This window comes from Apteryx rowi, unplaced genomic scaffold (genome assembly GCF_003343035.1).
Source record: "Apteryx rowi isolate R43461 unplaced genomic scaffold, aptRow1 scaffold_213, whole genome shotgun sequence".
Classification (NCBI taxonomy): domain Eukaryota; kingdom Metazoa; phylum Chordata; class Aves; order Apterygiformes; family Apterygidae; genus Apteryx; species Apteryx rowi.
The window spans coordinates 539,084-564,192 of record NW_020448453.1 but is presented as its reverse complement, the minus strand read 5'-3'; the positions used below and the strand labels follow the sequence as shown (position 1 = coordinate 564,192).

Below are 25,109 nucleotides of genomic sequence, written 5' to 3'. Positions count from 1 at the left end.
ATAATAATGAGCAAACTGTTCCTCTTCCCTCTGAAGAGCTTTTTGCCTCACTGCCACTTTAGTATCCACACGAGAGTACTAGACACACAGTGAGATGCCATGGTCTCTGCAGCTGTTGGAATAATGGGGTTGTCAAGCCATAGATATTATTCTCTTTGGACATAAATAATGCATCATAATGATATCATAATGTCTATAAGACAACAGCTCCTAAATGAAGAACATTTAGTTCAAACCAAAATTATCACCACCAAGTGATGCTGCTCCAAAGAGAAAAACAGCTGGAGCACGGATCCGTTTCAGGTTCTATCACAGGTATGGATGGGCCTTTCGCCTGTCCCACTTGCCAAAGCATTCAGGTTCGGCTCAACTCATTATTGAGCTACATAATTATCCATCATCAGCAGGGGGAAAAAACACATCCAGGAAACCTGGAAATGTAATGCAGCTAAGAATCAATCCAAAGATCTCTTCAGCTTACTATGGATGAATCTTGCCATATAGACAAGCCCACAGTGAGCACTCAGAAGAATTTTCTTTATCAAATAATCTCATAAAAAATCACAGAATGACGGTCGTCATCATGATCTGACAATGCACTCACTTGGTGTATAAATTTTTAATTTAAAATGACAAATTTTCAGCTTTGCATGTTTATACCAAGAAGAATTTGAATAGTTTCCATTAGAATCAAATTTTTATTACTAAAATGTTGACTGCAGACTTCCCTAACTGTCTAGTAAGCCCACTTCTGTTCTGGAACAGCTAAAAAACTACCATTATCTTCAATCTTCAAGTGATTTTTTAAGGAAAATACATTAATATTGTGTATAATCAACAATCACTACATTTCTCCTTACAGAATTTTAAATTCAGTATAGATATTGAGAAAATGAGTCAGAGAAAACCAAGGAACAGGCATAAAGCTCTTAGAGAACTGCAGTGACATTTCAAAAACTGATTTGATGATTTGTATAAAAATTACAGATAAATTGCATAAGTTGGTGGTATTTGATCTGGAATCTAGCAAATATAATCCATAATTTTATTATTAGTTTTGCACATGCGCATATCACTTTGTAGGCTTGTTTGTATTAAACATCTGTTTTTCAAGTGCAGGACATGTTAAATACTAAAGACAGAAGTATTCTCTCAATCGCCATTGTTTTAAAACAGATAATGATACTTCCTGAGGTCTATAAAGAACAGAGTTGCATAATAAAACATCTCCTTCTGGGATGGAGTCTATAGCAAAAGGGGAAAGAAACTCTGCAGACCTGGCTTTGTAGCATTCCCATATATTAAATCCTCACGTTATAAAGGATTTCAAAGATGCAAAATAGAAAGGGCTATCATCTATCAATTGCAGTATCATTCTTATTCATACAGAAGCTAACCTGTTCCCCCACCCACCTTCCAAGGCCTCTCCCCTAGAAATGCAGCTTCTTCAAGCTCTTTGCTGCCATTGACCCCATAAAGCAGTATATTAATAGCCAAAGAAAGCTGAACAGAAATTAGTATTACTTCAAAGAGCATTAACTTTGCATTAGAAATCCAACTGATAATCTCCATTTCACAGATGAGAAAGAGGCCTGAATTTTACTCCCAGCCACACCTTAAAGGTAACCTACAGCTCTGATCTTGCTGAGTTGCCACAAAGGAGTTTCTGACTAGTCCTCTATTTCTATTCTGCTCAAAGAAGCAAAGGGGATGGCTTTCCTGTTACAAAGCAATATTAGAACACAAAAGGAAGAGAAATAAGTTTCAGTTAAAAAATTGATTTTGTACGACACTTTCATATTCCTATCATCCTTAACAGTTCTATATCATATTGTGGATTCTCTGTGGGTATAGGCAATGACCAATATGCAATCAGTAACCAGGAACCAGACATAGAACAAATCTTAGTTTGATAAGAAATGATAGCCAGGGCTCTGGAGTTGTTCCCTCATTTTTCCAAAAATCTTCTGTAAAATCTTTAACTCTCAGGTGTCCAGCAGGCAGAAATGGATTGAAAAGAAGAAATGAAAAAGCCTTCAGTTTAACGTCTGAGGTGAATGCACAATTGCCACCTAGGTCCTGCTTTAATAGTGTTTCTTCCTGAAAGGAAAATATAGCATTGCCCTTTTAGAGATGGGATTATGCAAACAGTATTTCAACACACCTTTGCGGTATACCAGTTCTAGGCTAGCCTAGCAATAATTAGGTGGCAGCCAGTTCTTGCTAGTTCTAATATGTTTGTACAGTACCCTATTAAATGCAAGGTGATTTCTCCAGTATAAGGATTATTATATAAAAAAATACAGATGATCTTTAGTATACAATACATTTATAACAATTTTCCCTACGTTGCCAAGACAAACAGGTTTACCACAGTATGCTACAATGAGCAATTCATTTACCTATATATATGTCTTGAACAAACAACGTGGAAACTTAAAAAGATTTTGTAATTTTGGAAAAATGTTAGTGGTTCTACCAGTGTTTCCTCTTTTACATATAAATAATGTACATCTGGCTATTGAGAATATTTGAATCTTCCATATTATTTTAAGTGGGATTATTGTAGTAAATAACCAATAGTGTCTGGATTTAAGCTCTGCATTGAATATTCATTCACTTTAGTCAGAAATATGGTGAAATGTGATCAGTTTTCTGACCTATTTTGAAATTGGTATTCTGCCAACTGGCATTTTGTTTGCACATCCAGATATTATCCACCATATGCTGACATGACATGATGATTGGTTCCAAAATGAAGTGGAATACTTGGCAAATAGGAATATATGGTACAAATAATACACTGCCTCTAGTCAGAAAAGCATTTTGAGGAGACTAAGAGATTTTAAAATAACTTTAGTATACACACTGCATAGTGCTAAAGAAAAGCTGTCTAGGTCAGGTATTTTACAGGCACATGGCTCTCAAATTTATGAGATCAGGTCCTTACAGAAGAATATTAAAATGTGACATAACAGTACTAACAGTAGTACTTTAATGAAAGATTAATTTGCATCTTAGGCAGAATTTGGCCCACATAGCTTCCTCCTCCTCTGGATTCACTAACTCTTCCTTCTTGCCATCTGCTCTTCTTTTCCCACTGCTCTGACTTGTCTGCCCTCCCTGTGATGTCTAAGTTAGCTGTCTCTCCCGAATTAAGATCACATTTCATTCAAGCCCCAGTCTAATTCTGTTTTATTGCTCCTAACATCTTTCCACTGAAATCCTCTTATTCTACTATCTTGATGTTCCTGTTACACTTCTGCCTTCTATTCTGAACCTTACAATTTCTGGAAAAAACTGTCTTGTTCCTAAGCAGAAAACATCCCAACTCTGTTCTTTCAATTCCTGTTTCCAAAGCAATATTTCTCATTTGCTTTCCAGAAGTGACTTCCATGTGTGTGCTTTCTGATACAAAGCCTCAAAACCATACGTACCTTGTTGATGGATCTTGTGTTTTGTTGTAGCCCTCTTTTGCCTTTTGTTTGTTTCCATGTTCTTTGCTCAACTTAGAAAATAAACTTTTGCCTATTTTCAATCTCTGTAAAGCATCGTGTAAAACTTTACTGCAAAATTAGCAATAATAATAAAATATGGGGACAAGGCACACAAAATATTAATTCAGATTTATAGGTGAGTCCCTTTAGGTTCTTTAGGTAGATCATGTGCTAGCAAAACCCTTAATTCTTTCTTAATTAAGTACTTGAATAGTATTGTTAACATCAGCATGACTATTCACATATTAAAAACTAAGCAATCATTTAACTGTTTGCTGTCTTAGGGTTGCAACACACTGTGTCTGCTACATTATTTTATGAGGCTGGTACCTTTTTCATATTATTTTAATTATTCTTTCTTCTTCTAACAGTAAAGATTCTGCTTCTCTGCTGTTGTATCTTTTAACGTTAAATATTGCCTGCTTTGCTGTAAATAAAATCTAGAAGTTTTTAGGTGGTACATTAATTTACCATTGCATTTCTTAAGGAATTTTGTTTTTCTGTCCTTTGGTGGGGAGGGGGCAGAGGGACTCAATACAAGCATTAAAAAAAAATATTTCTCCATAAAAGTTTAACTAGATTTCAGAATGAGTCATCTAAATAGCACACAGTTCTGATGCTTATAATATATAAAACTGCAAGCTTTGTTTGTGAAACATAAGTGGATTTCAGTACTTAATGCATCACCTTCACCCCTTGTGAAAACTTGAAGAGGACTGAGCCCATTTTAAAATCATTTTCGTCTTCAGATTAAATAATAGTAACATGTACAAGCCAGCTTTCTTATTGCAACCATTTAAGCACAATCATTTAGAAAAGTGAAGACTTTGTAAACAAAGAGAAGAATGACCTTACCGGCATGCAGGTATGCCAGGTCAGGATTTTCAATGTCTGGGTGTAGTTCTTTCAAGTGGTTACGAAACTCCACTGGGATGTTGGTTCCATAATCACATTTAGGACAGTTATACATTTTTACTCCTTCATGCTTTCCTGTATGTAAGATGTGTTTACGGATATTTTCAGCACAGTTGGACCTAAAAAGTGAGGGGAAAAAAAAAAGAAATAAGTTACATAATAATCTACTCACTATTAGACATTCAAGCACTGGCTGAAAATAAAACCTGGGGTTATGACAGAAAATGAGCAGTCATTGCTAAAGCTAGTTTTCCACAATCTGCCCAATTCTTGTGTCCCCTTGAATTCTGTATGAAAGTTGTCCTTCACAAGAAAACTCCCCAAACTGTTTCAGATTAACTGAGCAATACATCTAAACAAGAAGCATTTAAAAATGAAAAATTTCACATTTGCAAATGTTGTACCATTTTCATTTTTCTGGTTGTTGGTGATGGACAGAAAGTAAGCAAAACTCCTTAACTCGGCAAAACTGATTCTTGTTTAGGCATTCTGAGCTCGAGGCCCTTAATACAGTCCAGCTACAGAGGGGCATAGCTACCTGCAACGTTCTTGGTGGAGTTCATCTGAACCCTTTCTACACATTCCTAGACTCCATAGGAGTTGTTGTGACTGATTTTTATAAGAATATTCCACCAATTCTTATCTCATCTTCCTCGTGATCACATAAGAAAATAAAAGGGACCTTCTCAAGTTCACACCTTTTTCAAAATATACATGTATTCCGATTTATTTCTGAAACATGGGTTCTGTGTAGGGAGTTGAGTTTTCATGTAGAAATTCAGGATACATATACAACTAGTTTTATGCATTTCAAGGAAATGCTATTTCTCAGAGTAATACTAAATACATAATATTAATATTATTTCTGAAAAAGTGAAAAGAACCTTACATTTTATCTACAATGATCCATGATATGACAATAATTTTTAATTTCTAGACTTTAAAATTTTTCATTCTCCCTCCAAATTAATTTTACATTAGAATTTTCTAATTATGCAAAGTCTCTGATGAAGCCCATATACTATATACTGCTTTTTAATTTCTTTCTAAGCGGAAGCAACAAATATATTTCTTCCTGAATCAAAATAATGGCCTGTGTACAATAATTTATTTTTTATAGACTTTCTTAGTATTATACCCTATTAATGTTGGCAAACTAAGAACATTAATCTAGTTTAACTAAAAAAAGAAAACGAAAAGAGCACAGCTGGAATACATAAATATAAAATATTTAACATATATTTAAATAAGACAACAGTACTATCTTGAGCAACTGATTGTCTATGTGTCACTGTTACAGATACCACTGTAACAGGCACCTAAAAAAAGACCCCCAAAATAAACTGGAAGTAGCAGCTTGAAGTTCTGTTGGAGTGCTTGTCTCTCCCTTGGAGATGGTCATAGTAAAGCTGATATCTGTCTTACGGTGCTGCCAAAGCTCACCCTCTGTCATGTCCATCTGCTATATAACAGTATAATGATCAGACTCTTGAGAATGTCAGAGAAGACACTTATGTTCACTGAAAAATATGAGAAAGCTTGGTCCTCAGCATCTTTCAGGATTCAGCCCCCTCCCCCCCAAATTATAATGCTTATAGATGTTGTAAAAGTGAAATAGATATTTTATAAAAATAATAGATAGTGTACACTGCAATGAAAGCAGGAGACAATCTGGTAACCTTCTATCATGGGTTAAACTTTAAAGGGCAGTAGATTAAAGTAGAGCATACAAATCTGAAATAAAATATCTGTGTCTTTTTAGCTCAGCTATCAGACTATGTTAAGGAAAGATATAAAACTTGTTTTTACTTTGCAATAGTTCTGTGAAATGTATAAGGGATCTGCGGAAGCCCATGTTAGAGTTGTGAAGAAAACCCAGCCGGTTCAAGTCATAAAAGGCCAGTCCTGTCTCGTTTCATCTGTGAATTTGCTCCAACCATTTTAAAGGGAGCAATCCCAAATTCTCATTTATTTAGCCATCAGTAAAAGTCTGTAACTAAACATATCAACATACTGATATAGTCATCACAGGAAATCAAAGTTAAAAAAATATTTTTCCATGTGATGAACCCGGAAAGGCTTAATACAAATGAAGAATAAAAGATCACTAGGCATTACAAATGGTCTCTTGTATTAGGTTGCAATGCAGGAATTGTAATCAGAAAGTAAACCATGAAGGTGGTAACTGGTAAATCCAAGCACTTTTGAAGCCAAGTAATACCTTTAAATATGATGTAGCAAAAATGTACTGTTCTTTTTTTTAATTATTCAGTGTGCTTTGACTGCCTGTTTCATTAGGAGTCTTCTCCTGGGTACTGTACAAATATGTTATTATAGATCTGACACAAAAAAACCCACCAAAAGTCCATGTATGGGTGTACTTGCATCACCTCATCTCATATGACTAAACACAGAGGTCTCTGATTTTAAACAGCAGTGTATTTTCATTAAAGCTATAGGATGATAAACATCTAACTAAAATATTATAGCATTGCAATAGTAACAATAGTTACGCATTTGACAGGCTTTGTGTTATAGACTTCACTTCCAGGAGTTTATAAACTTTGAGATAAAGATCCCCTTTGTCTTCATTTGGCAATGAAGAACTTAGCCCAAAAGAAATTGTAGAATAAAGTCTTTCTGCTTTTAGAGTTCCACTCTGAATTTCGGTAGTGAACAAATAAATATGTGAAATCCTGTGAAATAAGAGGATAAGCATTCAATATAGACAATTAATCTGAAGGTATAGTCTATGGGTTTGCATTCAATGCTGACACAGAGAATCAGAACAGAAATGTCCCTTTTTTCTACCATTTCTTGCAGTGACTCTTCCCATCTGAAATGAAGAAAGGTTTATGAGACTTGTTCCAAACTCCATGACAATTCTGTGCAAGGGAAGTGGAAAGCTTGCATACAGTTTTCGGTGCCCTATCAGTGCTATAACATGGTGAGAAGGGAGATGGGACATATTGCTAAGGCATGTTGCAGATGAACAGGAACTGTGAGGAGCTGAAAAGCTTAGCCCTTAGTTCTCACGCCACAAGCGTGTTTGACTTCCTCCATCAAGGACTGGTATGTTGGGAAGGCTGTAGACCCACTTTCCACTGCACATGTCTGGGAGAGCTCCGGCTCTCCGTCATTTCTGTAAACGACAATCCTGTGAAGTGAGGGAGAAGGATGGCAACTTTCTCCCAAGAAATGCAGCTACAGCCAAAGAAGAAAGGAAAATCTCTTTTCAGCTGAAGTTAAAAAGGGATTTTATCTCTAATGTGCATGCACAGCATTCCATGTACCCCAAAACAGTTCATATCGCTGTTCAAAGGCCACATTGCATGTTGCCATTAGAAGTCAGTTCCTACCTATCAGTTATTTGTCTTTCTTTTGTTGCTCCAAATTAAAGGTCGCTGCATCTTCAAATATCACAAACAGGAAATGACTGGTCAATTGTAAAACTGTACTTTCTTCAACACGAACAATACATGCAAGGTTGAATTAAGTTAATTTTGATGCCTTGTTGCTTTATAACCAAATCTGAGAATACTGGTAAACACCTACAGAGGAACTGCATATCACAGCAAAAAGAACTGGGTAGGTATAATAATCTGGAATGATACTCAGCTTCAACAGACACCTCCAGTGGCACACTACTACAACCAGGCTCAAAGCTCCTCTGCAGTAGGGCTAAAACCAAACTTTGCTGTTCCAAGGATGGGAACAAAACAGCTTACTCAGCTTTTCAGCAGCAACTGTGCTTACACAGGCAGCATCCTTAAACTGACCCGGAAGCTCAGTGGTGGCAGGTGGCCTCCACCCTCTTTATCTCAGTCCCCTCTGCTTCTAAGTCATGTTGATCTGCTTTCTTGGGAGAGTGGAGTGGAGAAAAGTGGAAGTTTAGGAGTAACACAAAATGCTTGCATATTCTGTCAGCATGAGAAGCTTCTGCCCTTGTTTGCCGTGTTTTCCCACTCCCATTGCCTCACTCCTACATTTATATAGCAGTTTTGTTACTAAACAATAGGTAATTGCGCTCAGAGCAAGAAACAGAGCACACAATCTATAGGACAGTGGAAAAATATATGTTCTTAGTGCACAGAGCAAAAGTTCCCATAACTGCCTTCATCCCTAAGCCAGAAAATATGATTGTTCATCTAACCCCTAAAAGCAGTGTTACTCTCCCTACACGGACATTTGCTCACTTGCATTGGCAACCTATAGCATGACACTGACTGGACTCCTCAGCAAGTCTAGGTCTTCCCCACTGAAACTGGCAGCACTGTCGGGGGCTCTGGGACAGCAGAGCCCACACCTGCACTTTGCACGAGGCAGAGGCGGGAGTTCAAAGTGCCATATCAGCAGCATGGAAATGCAGCAGGAACAACGAGCCTTGAAGGGAGTTTGTGCCAAGTGAGGATGGTTGGCGCAAAGGTTCCTGCAGTAAGTCCTAGCTGTGATTGTAGTCCCCCCATAATCTCTTCCTCCTCTCTCATCTGGCTGGGCTCAGCCTGGCAGCCTCTCGAGAGTGAGYGGTACAAGCTGTACGAGGGCAGGCTTCGGACACCACTTGTCCCTGGAGAGGAGCTCAGCCCCAGTCTTGTGGCCGGAAGGAAAGGGTCGTGCTCTGCCCTCCTCCCAGCCAGCTGCACTGATTTCGGCAGGCCAAGTAAACAGCATAATTCAATAGCTAACAGCAGGGCTGCCCAATACTGGAGATATTTGCTGTCCTCATCCTTTATGTGTCTTTTTTGACAAAATTCATGAAATAAGAGAAATTCATAAAATATCGATTAATGCTAAACTAACTCATGCAGAATGGAACTGCTTCTACACTTTTAAAGGTTTTGCACATGATAATAATATTAGCCCTGTATTCAAAGCAACCTTTTTTTTTTTAAAGATGTTTAATTAATAGGAAACTGAAATTGGAACATTCTTCCATTATGCAGTGCCTGACATTTTCAGAAAGATGCTTACTACAAGACATGGAAATGGAAGGTTTCAGAGGTGCAAATAAGGCAAAATGTTAATTATCTAGCCCACTAAGCCTTAAATATTTTAGCATCTTGTAGAGCTCATATTTGCACAAAAATGAACTGTTTTCAAAAAAAATTTCTCCAGGGYATTAGATACAAACAGCTTCCTTCTGCAGAGGAATGCATACAACCTAAAAGACTTTTGGCAGCTCCATGGATGTCACTATTTACAACATGAAAACAAACATGGTGATACAGTCAACTGAGTGAAGAGACTTCTTTCTATTTTCCCTTGTTCATCAGTAGAAATAAAATTCACTCTGGTACAGAGAGCACTCTGAAAGTCTTCAGCACTGTTTATACTCTGCTACAAAACTTGCAAGAAATACACAGAAATTGCAAGCAGTATTCAGCATTCTGATATAAAAATATCAAAGTCTGTAGATACTTTCTTCCAGAAATATAAGCAGTTACAATGAAAGCAAACTTCTGATTAAATTCTTATGTATCATCATAGATTCTTAACCTCAATTATTAACCAAAATTTGCAGGTGTCTTACTTTCAAAAAATGTCAGCTAATCTGGAAAACTAATTGTTGGTAATTACATTATTGCAGTTTCGATTTAAACTTGAAAAGGACAGCCATGGATTTTTAGAGACACAAGGTATCATAAGGACATAAGGAATATTTATTTATTTATTTATTTAGCCTGACCTCACGGATAGCAGAGTTCATAAAGGTTTACCTAGTGATTCTTCCTTCAAACCCTAACTCTTTCTGGAACTAAAACATCATTTTCAGGGAGACATTCAAATCCAGTGGAAAGTAATGGGGAATCCATTGTACTTGTAGGCAAATGGCTCCATAGCTGATCATCCTCACTTTCACAAACCTCATCATACTTCTAATCCTATCGTTTCCAGCTAACAAATACTGTTACATTTCACATACCTTCTGCGACCTTGAACTATCAAATCTTCTACTGGACAAGCTATAGAGACTGAGTTCCTTTAAACTCATTTTGATAAGTTCAGATTCTTCCAAAGTTCTTTTCAATTGTAGATGTTGTTTTAAACTTTGAATACAAGAACTGAACATGCATTTCCCACCAGTGCTGCACACTCGGCCAACAGGACTTCCCCCATTCTCAGCACTCTCCAGCCAAAACTCAAATTTTGGGAGCTCCTGGATGCACTCTATGCACTAATAGCTCGCGTTCATTCATTTATATGCCTGGACCTTTCAGTTTCTTTCAGTGTCACCGCTTCCCAAAATACAGTCCTTCTAGGCTGCCTTTATTTCTTACTCGGATTAAACTGTATGAAAACTAGCACTCTGTAGAGTGATGGTAAACAACCTAATGGGAAATATTTTTATGACCGGAAAGAAACAAACACCTCAGTCTGAGCTAATTGCATTATAGTCTCAGGCATATTCAATCCAAACCTTCACAGACATAGTTGCCCCGCCCAATTTACACTAAGCAAAGAAAACAAACAAAACAAAACAAAAATCCTCCCTAGTATACTCAAGATTTATCTCCATTTCTGTTTTTTAAATAAAATAAACTGAGTGCCAGTTAATTCAAACTAGCTACAATGTCCTATACAATCTGCATACGCTACAAACACTCTGTTCAGAAGACAAGTTTAAAAAGCATAGTGTCAGCTTACCTCCTCAGTGCTAGAGGTCAACACAGTACCGCTGAAGAAATAGAAAAAAAAACGATGGCCCAAAAGGCACTGCGAAATGTCTTGAAACTCATATTTTTACCACTTTTACCATTGTACAACTATAATTATCCTTATACATTAACATATGTACTTGTATATCATGTGTGTATATAATATCGTATATTTTCTTAATATTCTTATTTCCAGCACCTCAGTTACCTTTTCCTTGCAGTTTTCCTTTGCACGAAGCAAAATTCCTATCTTTTATTTAGGTTTTAAATGACTGGGGGGAACAATCACATGAATACAAGCGCTGGCGCTTTACAATGGACCTCAATTATCAAGTGGGTTACGATATTATTGCCAGAATTAGCACCACACAGCTCCCAGGGACCTCAGGAGGTCAGCAACAGTACGCCCAACCCAAGATCTGGTCTGTCTGTGTCAGCTCTGACAGACATCTCTTTATCCTGTTCCTAAAGACCTCTGGTGGACAGCAGTAATGAGCAGCTAGGGGACAGCAACATCTTAGACCACTATAGCTGTTTCTGCAGTGAACATTCACCCACAGCTGACGCTTGCTAACTGTAGCAAGATAACACGACTGAAACACATAATCATTTCATAAATGATTCACATTTCATAAAAATTCACATCCCACAATCTGTTGGCCACATGCATTGCCATGTTTTACATGTATTGCCATGTATTACATGTATTGCCACTCAGATAATATGAAGCAGCCCATAAGGGAGAGTACACTACATTCACATGTTTTAATGAGATTTTATGATACAGTCAGTTTCACAGAGAAAATAATAAAAATGTATTTTGGATTGATTCTGACAGTATTATAGTAACACCCAGGCATAATAATCGTAATGTTTTCTGCTTTTCTACATTTATAGCTTTGCATTTTTTTTTTATAATGATCTATTTGTTATGACATACAGTATGTGTGACAGATGTCCAATGCTGGCTGCTAAAAAGTAGCAGAGCCCTGTAGGGAAGCAGCAAAAACTAGTGTGTCAGCATTGAAAAGGATGGAAGATTGATAATTACTGCTTGTGTCTCAGCTCCATTCAGCAGCCTAGCATGTCCAAACTGTAATCTGGTCACAGATCTACCATTAAATTTCTAATGAGCAAACATCCCAATTTCAAAGAATTGATCATTGCAAATACACGTGCTACAAGGAGTTGATCACATAGCCAAAATGAACTCTTTTATATGCAAATACAGAGTAGTTTGGAATTCTGAAGGGAAATAAGAAGTGATGTACTCTAGCCTTGTTTACCTCCTAGGAATCTGTAGGCAGGTTACAACTCTGCTCTCTAAAAAGCTTATGTATAAAAATAGTGCTTGGCATCTAGATCTATTCATGAATTTTCAGTCAGAATATTTCCCTAAAAAAATGCTCATTTTGCAACAAATTTCACAACATAAAGAAAACTTTATTTTTGCAGAAAAAAACCTCTGATTCCAAGAAAATATTGTCTTCCCGCCTTAAATGCTTGCCTTAATTCTTCTTTCTGCAGGAAGAAAAAAAAATAAATAGACAAAAACATGGAAATTATGGTCAAACTACAGGAATTGGGAGGAGCAGGTGGAAAGGACGTAAAAAGGCAGGGAGGCATGCCTCAGCTGCTGACCTGCCAGGTGCTCTCTGCTGCCCCTGTTGCAAAAGGGAAAGGTGCAGGGGAGCGCTGGGTTGCTCCGCTGCTGAGGGCCTGCCCGTGTGACTCTTTGGAGAGAGCGGCACTGTGAACTTCTACTGGACGGAAAAAAAAGTTAAAAAAAAAAAAAAGCAAAATTTTTTACAGGAATGGGCTCCTACCAAAAACTGGATTCCTGGCCCCGATATCACTGCAGACACCGTGGGCCCTGTAATGGCCTGGCTCACAGACCCACTGGATCAGCTGGTCTGCAGTGTAGAAGGGATACAAAGGTCTGCATAAGGGATGCAAAGGTGTGCTGTGCACAGTGCACTGCTGCACTGTGTCAGCCAAGGTTTCAGTGGCAGAAATAGCGGGTGGAGTTCATCTATCTCTCAGTAACTGAGAATAATCACTCCATTGTTCGTCGGATTTCCCCCTCCCCCTTTTCTTTCTTATTGGAGCAGATGGCATAAAATAGAATTTGGTTTGAGAAATAGCATCTTTGCAGTGGTGTAAGGATAGAGACTGGGATTTAAGCATCATAGGCCCTGATTTAGCAAGGTACTTATGCACTTGTGCAGTTTAAGTACAAGCAGTCCCATTGACTTCAAAAGGATGACTCACAAGCTTAAATTCATGTACATGATCAAATACTTTGCTGAAATGAGGCCATGGAAAGCATCCTTTTTTTTAAAAAAGCCAGAATGAGTTTAATTGAAGACACACTTTTCCTTTCGACATCAATTTTTTTTTTCCCTATTGTATTTCGTTTAATGACCACATAAAGTTACTCTGAACAATTCTGTAGGCTCTGTTTGTACATCTTCAGGAATCCATAAAATATTTTCACAAATATAAAAGTGCAGATGGAGCCTCCGAAAGGGTGTGGAGTCTAGTAGCTGCAATGAGATGAAACTGGACTCCTAATGTCGCCAGAGTCAGAAATGATAGCACCAGACCCTAAAGGCTGCCTGTCAATCTCAGATGCAGATGGCACTTCTTCCAACTGGCCTTTGTGTCAGCTCCTTCAGCCATTTTAGTGACAACATAGCTCCCTAGAGGGCAGATCCTGTTGCTTTGAAGCCTGGATTCATATCCAGAGCACTATGGTCTGTACAATCTCTGCTCTAAGTGTTTTTTTAATGCTAATATATTGCCTCTTCTTGTCCTTTCCCAGGCCCAGCCCCCCACGCAAAAAAGAGATGGTCATTTTATTTCTCATTTCAAATGCTCTGATTTATCTTTGGAATAAACATTAACTGTCTGAAAGATTCACTTCTGTTATGCTTGCCAAAAGTATATATAAAATCACTGCTAATAAAATTTGCAGATGACACTAAAATTGGGTAGCATGATTAATAACAATGACACGGCAGCCATATAGAATGAGCTGTATGGTTTCATAACCTAGGCCTGTTCAACAAAAATATATACAAATACAACTAAAACATTAGGTCTCACACTCTTGCACAAAGGATGCAAGTAACTTACAGAAAGAGAGAACTTACTGTGAAAAGGTGTGACATTGAAAATGATTTAGGGATTAGTGGACCAATAGTTTAATTTGAGCTTCCAGTGCAACGCAATAAGCAGAAAGGTCCCATGTCATCTTTAGATGTATAAACAATGAGGCAACAAGCAAATGTGAGGGTGTAAAGTTCTGTTTATGGCACTGGGGAAGCTAATTCTAGAATATCTACTTCCCACATTAGTGCCTACCTTTTAAAAAGAACACAGCCACAAAATGGTTAACAATACAAATATGAGATAAGAAGAAAACCCTTAAATAAAAAATTTAAAGAACTCTGTTTTGCTTATTAGACTTGAGCTTGGAGCATGAGTAACTTAACAGAGAAAAAGTGCATGATATTAAGAGGCACCTTAACACAGAGAAAAGTTGTAACAAAAACAATGACTACAAGTTACAGACAAATTCAAATGAGAAGTAAAGCACAATTTCCTCAGCAATTAGCGCAATTAACCCTTCACACAAGGGGAATAGGTTCTCCAACTGTTGTTGTTTTCAAATCAAACCTGGATGTCTTTCTAGAAGACAAAATTTTCTAGAAGATGATTTTTTAGTCAAACGAGCTCAACACAGAGCAAACTGGAAAAAACTGTGTAGTTTGTTTTATGTAGAAGGTCAGACTAGCTGAGCTTAAGGCTCTTTCCCAGCTTAAAGTCTGCAAGAAGTACAGTTTGAGTCTGAAAAATGTCATTTGGGGGTCAGACATTTATTGTTTYCATGATGTCATGGAAATTTGTTCAGTCTGAAAATTAAAATATATTCTTCCTGGCTGTCAATAGTGCAAACCCATCTTAGGTTCTGAAAGTCAAATCTGATTCTTTAGTTGGAGGTATGATTGATTATCTGATATTTCTAATCCAAGATGTGCCTTGAAGGTATATATCAGAGACACATCATTCTCTTCAGATTATGTCCTCATAATGCCACTGTCTGCACAAATATAGGTAAATGAAGCATTTGGCTCTGTACTTTGAGCTTACTTCACAGCCATCACTCACCCACAGAAAACTGGTTTTAAGAGTAGGGAGCAGCAAAACTGTTCCTACAAGAGTACGTTTGCTTACTGAGCCCCTGTGATCAGTAAGAAATTGCAGTTTCCATGTAGCTAGTTTTTCAAAGTAGACCTACACATCAGGTTCAATGTGCTGTGTACTTCACCAAGAGATACTAAAATGGAGTATAGTCGAATCAAAGCACTGAACTACATATTTAACTTACCTAGCAAAGAGTGAGGTGCATATAAGCAGAGTAAAATGTATAAAATAGTTTCTAGCACTTTTATTTCAAACTATCCTAAAGTCCCAGATAAGCTGTCTTGTAAAAGTATTAGTTTAAAATTGGACCACCCAAAAGAGATAATTTGTGTTCTTTCAACTCTACACAATTATGTTTTAATATTAGAAGCTGTATTTTAACTAGATGAGCAAACATGGCAAGTCTATTGATAGAAAAGTATAGGAACTGCCCGAAGTGCATTGCTTCCACAGGCTGATCTAGTACCCAAGATGAAAAAAATTTAAACACCAGGGGATAGCCTTCTGAGTTAAAGTGCCAATGAAAATATGTCATATTGAGGAATTTTATAGATACATGGTGAGTAAATTATCCTATGATCACGTATGCAAATGTTCTGTCTTGGAGAAAAAAAGAACTGTGAGAATAATAAAAGGTCCAGCTACATGAAAGTAAACTCCTTCCATTTAGTATATATGGTGCTACAGACCTGCCTTTTGTCCCACAGAGGGTCAACACGAAAACAGGGAAAAATGGTAAAATATGAAGCTTGTTCTTTGGCCTCATCTTTCACATTCCTGTATAATACTACAGCAGAAACTAATGAACTTGCTCATCTTTGAAAGCCCTTTTGCATGCTTCTTCTTTTGCCCTTAACTCTGATCCTTGTGGATCTTCCCTTATGAGTGTGCCAATTTTACTGGTATAATATGTGCACTTTTATTAGTTGTGTTCTGATGATTTCTACAGAGATACTTAAACCTTACACAAGTCAAAAACTATTTTATCACTTCTGAAGAAAACTAATAGGGCAGAGTCACTGAATGATAAGAGAGAGAGAGACCACTGAATTTATTTAATAATCCATGTCCATTTTACAAAAATGGCCTGTGTAATCCTTTTAAAAATAATAACCTGTTCATTTCAGACCTTGCACAATGCTTCTCTTTGTCCCTTGTAAGTCTCTCGAATGTCTTATTTTAAAGGAATATATAGTACTCCCGGAAGACATTTTCCCATTTCTATTCTCTTCAACTCCTGTGAGCCCTTGTTCTGTGTGATAAGGCAATCTCCTTCGGGATCTGAGCTGTGTAGTTTCGCACCACGAGTGACAAGGACTCGACTTGAATAACTGCTGTGCGCAGGTTGTAATTATGTCAGCTGGAGTGTTGAACAAGGGGACTGATTAATGTGAGCCCCAGCCCAGGCACAGTCCCTATCAAAACCTTCGTGCAGGCCAGCAGTGGGGATGGGTTAAAGCAGAAAGACAAAACATGCTGTATCGTCCATGATAGATGAATTGCTCCAACAGTCTTCAGGCAGATGTTCCAGGACAGTATAATATACAATTACTCTGCCTTATCACCTTCCCAGGGACAATAAAGCTTCCTCCTTCTATAGCTCATGTGAGTGAAGGCAAAATTAGTTTTACTTTTACAACACTGACTCACTTATCATGTTGCCTTGATTGTGCTTTTACAGCTAAAGGAAACATATATTCCACTCTTAAACCAAAAAAAAGAAAAAAATCCAAACCCCCACCCTTCGCCTTTTATATAAAACCAGAGGATTCTTCTGACTGTATGTATTTTGTATTTGTATTCTGTAGTAATACAGTCCTTAAAGGCCTAATTCAGTATAGCATTCTAAGAAACACAACTAACTTTAAAACAACTGGATCTATTCATAGGTTTAATGCCATATATACATATACTGTGGTACACTACTGAAATCAAGTCAGAATGGGTAGTTAGTAAAAAAATGCGTAGGTTTTCTACAAGGGATGCCTATGTGAATAACATGCCCTTAGTGACTATTTTAACTAAGCAGTCATTCTAAAATACCACAGTACTCTGTTGTAAAACATTTCATAGAGAAGTCATTAATCCACATACCTCTTAGAGGCCACAAGAGTTTACTGTATTATACTGTATTATAAATAACCCAAGTATTTTCCAAAAGTAAACATAAATTAAGTAAATAGAAAATTAGGAAGAAAATTATACATATATATTTGTTTCCTTTTTGTTATCTGATATATACAGATTTTTTTTACTACTGAGAGGAAAGCAATCCATATATAGCAGGGCTATTTCCAACAGAGTTTACAGAATAGCAGCTTACTAACATGAACTGAATATCAAGAGAAGAATATGGCTCACAATACCCTGATATCTTTTCTTTCTAAGTACTGGATGGTTATAGCTCAAGAAGCTGTGCTTTAAAGAAAACAGTCTCCACTTGCATTCCAAGATCCATTGCTTTCAGTACTACCCTTTCTCCAGCTATATAACAATGACATGACCTCAAAAAAATGAAAAACAACGAAGAAAACAGAAATGTATTTGGAAAGACACATACTGAAGGTCAGGTTTAAAAACAAAACCAGACTAAAACAGCCAAGGCTGATCATGACAATGCTCGACGACTGCACATGCCCAAGTATTTGAAAAATCTGTTTACACATTTAGTTTTCATGAATGGTATTGGATTAGTAGTCCTAGAAAGGAGAAAGGAGGACAAGATTTGCTAGGGAGACAGGAAATAGGCACTGAAATTGCACTTCAACTGAATTTAGACTCCCAGCTGTTTAGGGTTCTTTGAAGCTCTAGCCATTAAGCAGTAGCACAGTTCTGGCAACAGAAGGGTTTCACTATAAGGATACAGGCTCTCCTACACTCTTGTGGTGAAAAGCAATCCTATATTTAAGATGCGAAAACTAGCTCCAAGAAAGCTGGTACATGCTCACTGCACAGCATATTGCCTTTCAATGATAACACATGATCCAGAATGATGTTACACCACACATTGCATGGAGGAACAACAGAGAAAGCAGCCTTGACCTCAGAAAAATTATAATCTAAGCACTGAAAAGGATATGACAAGGACAAAATAGGAAAAAAAAGAGCAGCCACAGGTTCGGGAGACAATGCACCATTAAACAGGGTAGAGGCAAGCTTCTGCCTCATTTAGGTGCATAATTACTGGACAGCAACCTAGTCAGTCTACCATAACCATGCAAATTCCCAGCACAATTAACGGAAGTAAGTAAGAACTAATGTAGGTCTCAGGAGGGTAATCTGGTTCGCCTAAATTAGGTGTCTACCTTTCCTAAAGAAAGTATGGACAACCTATATGAAATGTCAGGAGCTCCTATCTGCTCAGGAAAGGGATACACTGGTGTCCCTATCTTTTACATAATAGCCAAGAAATTAAAGCACTATTCTAGAAAGTAGAAATCCTGAGTTCTAGGCTCTCCTTATCTTGTGCGAGGCTGAATCTAGTTCTGCGTCCCAGGAAAGTGCATGAGCTGGCATGAAATATCCTGCAGACACTCTTTTATTTTTGAAACTCTGCCAGTGGACAGTGGGAACAGGGAGGAGCCATTCTGTTTTCAGAATTGTTCTGCTTTCAGTTATGGTTCCTACATAACATTTCTTCACACTCAAAACAACTGGCTCCAAAACCCCTTTTATGCCCTCTCAGCTGAGTATCCTAAACACTAAATAGATTTACACTGTGGATGGCACTGCCATTCTCAATTAAATTAATCCTAGCTTGTCTAATTTTCAGACATTTTTCTAATTGCATCTAAGATATACCCAAGAATACAGGAATAGGAGTCTGTTCACCTAAAAGGTGAATGGAAGAGCTTGAGACAGGCCCGTCTCCCCAGAGCAGACACTTCTGAGCATGCCTCAGTGACTTAGGAACTTGTGAACTCAGTAGAGGGGACTAGTAAACTCCTAAAGGCATAGCTGGTCTGGGATTTAGACAGTTTTTAGCACGATTTAGGGGACCTGGATCTCACCTGCAAAGATCAGTGGAAATTGGAAGTATCTAGGTACTTGATCCCACAATCTACTTGTTTTTTTTTTTTGTTTGGTTGGGTTTTCTGTTTTTTTTTTTTGGTTTTTTTTTTTATTATTTATCAGGATACAAAGTCTTATCAAAGGTGTTGCCACCCCTCTGGCTTTCTGTTTGTCTCTCAAGAAGCAAGTACTTCATGATAGGTAGAGAATCCTGGCTTCACTGAGGACATAAAAGTGATGTGATTAACATTGGTATGGCCAGGACTTCACCTCCTATCTTTATTCTTGTTTTAGAACCTGACCCACATGACAGTAAACACTCTCCAGCCTTTTCTTCAGTGAGAATTGACTCTCCACTGAGCTATGAAGCATAGATGCTTAGATGCAAAGAAACCTAGTTATCATCCTTCCTGTTACAGCACTCCTACCATGCTACTGGTGAACTGAAGCTAAAAATGGATTTCAGAGCAGGAAAAGAACATGAAGACTCTCTTATTATTACAGATTAGAGGGGACAAGAACTCAGCTAGAGTAAGCAAATACTGTATTTATCTTTCAAAATATTCTTCTGCAACCTAGAGCACTAATAGAGCCCACCTTGTCCTTTATCTCTGCAGCCTCACCCAACACTGTAACCTCATCTCCCCCTTGGCACTGCCACCAGGCAACACACAGAAGTTCCCTGGCTGCATGCACTGGCCAGCACGTAAGGGCTGACTACCTGACTTGCTCCTGCTGCATTTATTTAAACAGAATGGAGAGTAACCACCTGCTTTTTCCCTAACAAGGGCTCTAATTTAAGTCTTCTCTCAGTCTGAGCCAGATTTCAACAAATCTGGTACAAATTCCTTTATCTTTGAAACCTCTCTTCTATTTGAATATATTTTTATTGCTCCTCAAAATGACTAGATTTTAGCATACCAAATCAATCAACTAAATACCATATAAGATGACTTTGTTATAATTTATTAGTGCTGATCAAAATCTTAAAGGCTGGGTAATTAAAATTCAAATTAAAATGTGATGAAAATCACATTTAGTCACCTAAATGAAAAGGCTGAATTCCAAATAGGTAGAGAGCCACTGGACCCCATATGAGATAGAGAATTTGTGGTTGCTTATTGTCACTAAAAACATGTAAAAATACTTGTATTTATGCGAATAATAGAAGCAAAGTTTGAACAAATACCATCTTTCTAGACCTATGTATTTATGTCACAGTTCATCACTAAATGACTTAAAAGAAAATGGAATAAATACCACAGACAGCAGTTATGGAATAATCTGTCCATAACGAAAGCTGCTTCCTGTTCATTGAGTAACAAATGTCAGTACTCTCAAACTTCGGGATACAAATCTCTACCAAATAACATCTTTTCTAAAGAAAAATACAGAGAGCTGGGTATGTTCCTTTTATCCTGAAAAACACTTGTCAGGTTTTAACATCCTTATAAAATGACCTGTGTTGATTACTTATAACAAACAGTTAATTTTGGACCCAGAAACATTCATACATGAACACTGTAGCAAATGAAGCCTGGTTTCCCCTGGATTTTTGTCCTGGTAACTAATTCTCCCTCTCCAACAACAGGAGCTCCCCAACATATCCTTCAAGATACTCCCATCAGGCAAGAAAAAACAGCCATGCTGGGTAGCTAGCCGGAAAAAATACATTGTCTGGTTGTAAGCAAGAAGAAAGGTAAAACAGCTGAATTTTGCCTGCCTGTTCCTCCGTGCTTTTTTTTTTCTCCCCTCTCCTCATCCAGCTCTTTTAAGAAATATGTAGGAACTTAAATTATCTCAGCAACTACTATGCCCTGTCAGCTTTGACTGAAACTGGCCAACAGCTTAAAAAGTTATTAAAGAAACTGCCAGAAAATGGCTGAATGGATGGCCTGGTGCAACTTCAGCGTAAGTTAGGACACCAGGCTAACAACCAGTCCTCGTTAACTGATTAATAAAAACTGCTTTTTTAAAGTGCAGACAGACCTTCTCATTCCTGAAAAGAAAATGAGTTACCAATGGTTTATTTATATGTTAAAATATCCATAACAGATATCTCCAAAATTTGGTTCTCTGGTTGGATCTTACCAAGAGCTTGTTATCAAACAGATGCATGAAACGCCATACTTTTCTATTGAAAAGTCATCCAAACCGAAGAATTCATTTCTGCACCCCATCTCTTAATACCTTCTACAACCTCAAAATGATTTTAAGTATTGTTTGGCCTGTGGACTGTGCATGCAAAATTTCAAACAGGAACATTTTCAGGAAGCCTAGTAGGGGATGACGTTTCACACCGACTTTCTAGCAAAACAAATTATGTCTTCAACACCAGAGCCACTACGGAGAACCAGTAATTAGCTTGAACAGGGATTGAAAGAGAGTGTGTTTAAGTGATAAATATAAAGCTATAAATACTATCTTTTAAGGGGTACTACATCACAGGAAACTACTAGGATGATGTTCTAGTGGTTTATGATGTCACTAGAACCACTTGATGTATTTATAGGATTATAACACAACTTTTACAGTATTGTAAATGGCAGAGTTTCTAGTTGTGTTTTTGTAAAACAATATCACCACTAGAAGTATAAAAAGACAGCATTGCTGAAGAGCATTAGAAACATGTTACTTTAAAGTACTATTTAAATATATATATATATACACACATACACAGCTATATTCTATGAATCATGGTGCGCCCAGCCATTCTGCTGAAGTGGAAGGAAAGCCACACAGAACTGGATTGGTACACAGCTAGCCTGAGGTACGGGTATAACTGTGCTATCTACCCTGGGAGCACCAGGGAACACTTTGCAGGTTTTGAGAGTCAAAAGTGACTACTTCTTCACTTCAAAGAGGAAGCAGTTTGCTCTTGGACTATGAACAGCACCAGCTATTTCCAATCCATTTCAGTTCCCACTCCCTACCTATTTCAGTTCATTTACTGGAGCAGATGGGGAATAGTGAGGAAAGTCCCCACTCACCCATGTGGGTGGGAGAAGGGAAAAGAGCATGGCAGCAGCATGTTTCTTCCAGCACACTGAGCCACAAAATAACCTGTGAGGCAAAGATGAGGAGTGCCCTAGAGATTTCTGTGAGGATGTAAAATAGAAAGCAATAGCCATGCCCCAAGGTGTCCAAGAATGCAGGACATCCTTCTTCATACATATTTTGGATTCTAGCTTTTGTTTTGTGTTAATTATTTTTCCATTGTTAAAAGAACACATTAAGAAAAAGATCGAAGCCCAAAATTCAGTGCAGTATTATGTGGTATGCAGGTTAAAGATGAAAACTAAACAAATAAACCTAATAACACACACATTCTATGAATGCTACTAACACCATTTTTTAATTTTTTAATAGAAAGAAAGGAAACTGGAAACTAACATGTTAATAGATCACCACCTAGCATGTGCATGTATCTTATATTTCTTTTAGTGGTTTTCCTTAAAAAGAACAATGATAACACCAAGCAACAATGATCACTTGCAATAGCAAAACCGAGGGTTTTAATGGTAACTAGTAAAAGAAAGTCCCTAAGAAGTTTCAACAACATCTATGCCTGCTATTCAAACCTAAGCAGGACTAGCAAAACCACAAAGGCCACCCCAATCAGGCACGAAGTAGTCACAATGAGCAAGTTAATAAAAGTTACTTGGAAAATAAAACTCCTCTCCAGACTGTCTTTGTTTAGTATAGCCTCAAGCAAAAACAGACCCCGATCCACAACTTCAACAGAAATAATAAAGTATAGTATCATACAACACAGTCTGCAAAATGGTTTAGAGAAAGAGAATTGATATGCACACAATTCCCTGTCCTCTCTACGTCACATTTACCTGTCTGGACCCCACTATCTGCTCACAGCAGCTCAGAAAAGAGAAAGACAACCCCACTGAAGGCCAGGAGGCACTCTCAGCCCTTGAGACAAGCTATCCTTACTCTTGTCAAAGTTTTTGCTGCCCCAAGCTAAGCAGCAGCTTTCAACCTGTGGATTGTGAAGCAGTGGCCCAGAAAGTCAGCTCTCTCACATCTTTCACACTTGTGGTCCCAAAGCAGATAATCAAGAGAGCCAAAGAGGTCAGAGTGGGGCTTTCAGTTGTCCACCCTGCCAGAGAGACCCCGTGAACCCCTGGCTTCCCAAGCCCCAGCGGCAGACCCTGCCCAAGAGCTGAAGTTCCTCCAGATTGTATCGTGGCCTCTGGAAAACACTCGTCAGACTAACTCCAAGGTGCAGGACTCCCAAATCTAACCCACAACTTCCAATTGCAAGGCAGGAAGCCTTGAAATCCAGACAGTTCTGGTGCCCAAAGTGCCCTAATACACAAACGCAGAGGAAATTAGACAGAAGCTGTCACAGAGACATGGACGTTCTGCTAGAATCAGCCAGCTGCTTCGTTTAGTTTCAATAAAACGAAAGCTTCTAACAAAATCATTAGAAGTACCTGAGTAGCAAATCTTTCTCAAACAGAAAAAAAAGCTCTGGTTTTCTCCTCTTTTTCCCTTCTTTTATTTTCTGTCCAGCAATTTTTTTTGTTTCTCTCATCTTCATCAGCCTTTAAAGAACTATTACATTTCTCTCTCTCCCTCCTCAGCACAGCTACTTCTCTTTCTAGAACTGTTATTGAACTGAATTTGCTTTCTGTCACTTCCTAACTTTTTAAGGTTGTTTTGTATGTCACATACGAAAGGACGAGGGAGGAAGAGGGAATGTTGTATTGTAAAGACAGAGTTGAATACACAAACTTTTATACATGGTAGTAGCCATATTGCCTGGAGAATAAGCCATACATAACAAAACAGACTAGTTTCAACTCTAAGGCCTGTAACTCTACCATAATATTTTCAAAGATTGCTAACTACCAATCAGGGGACTCATTCCTTGTAGACTGACCGTTCCCAGCACCAGGCTGGGTCCTATTATAATGACTGGATTTGGAATTAAAGAATGGTAAAAGGAACAAATGAGTTTATTTTTCTTCTATGTTAGCAGACAGTGGCAAAGAAAACATGTATAATCACTTTTTTTAAATTACCTAAAAGGGTCGTATTAATTAATCTATGATCCCAATGATTTTTTTTGGATCAGATTATTACAAGAAGTAAAAATTTATTTGTAGGTATAAAGGGAGAATTTTATTGTACATTTTTAACACAACCACTATAAGAACATCAAATCGCAAGTCTTTTTTGTTACTAAAGGCTATATCAAGACCACAGCCTAGTCATTCATCTGGAAGTTAGCAATAAAATTCTATTTACTATCAAAATACAACCTACTTAAGATTATTTTAGTCTGAAATATATGCTGGTGTCCCACATTTATAAATTAATTAATAAAAATATGTATTAAATATAAATATAGCTATATTATATTTAATATAATATAGCTATATTTATATTTAATATATTTAATAAATTTAATATATTTATGCTCATTAAGAAGAAAGAGGAAGTGATAAGACAGTGATGACATAAGACGTGATAGGACAAAAGAGGTGTGAGGTAGAGAAGTTAAAATGTATAGTGAAAATGGAAGACTAATACATTAATCTTTCTGTCCACTTCATGAAGTGCCTTTATTCTTATTTCATAAGCACCAAATACTTCAGGCTTTGGACTAAGCATACTGGACTTTGATTCAAACAAACTACACCTGTACAGCAGAAAAAAAGCTGCCTAAGAACAAGAAGAGTTTAAGGATAAAGCCCAAATTGAACAGCAAAGGGAAGACAGTAATTACTGAAAGAACTCAGGAACCTGAGAATGTTTTTGCAGATCTTAAACCAAAGCGTGGACTAACCGATAGAGAGCT

The 25,109-nt window shown here is 37.6% G+C and overlaps 1 protein-coding gene across 4 annotated transcripts in view; it reads right to left on the bottom strand.

Annotated features, from left to right (window-relative positions):
• The window catches only part of ZNF407 (zinc finger protein 407), a 351,970-nt gene that overhangs the window by 96,240 nt on the left and 230,621 nt on the right, over positions 1 to 25,109 (bottom strand). For 3 of the 4 annotated variants that reach the window (XM_026064320.1, XM_026064317.1, XM_026064318.1), the window contains exon 8: positions 4,353 to 4,531. In XM_026064320.1, the coding sequence (XP_025920105.1) occupies positions 4,353 to 4,531 (179 nt within the window). Of the gene's footprint in view, positions 1 to 561; positions 2,101 to 4,352; positions 4,532 to 25,109 lie in introns of those variants that run through there. The other variant, XM_026064319.1, reaches the window with a different exon arrangement.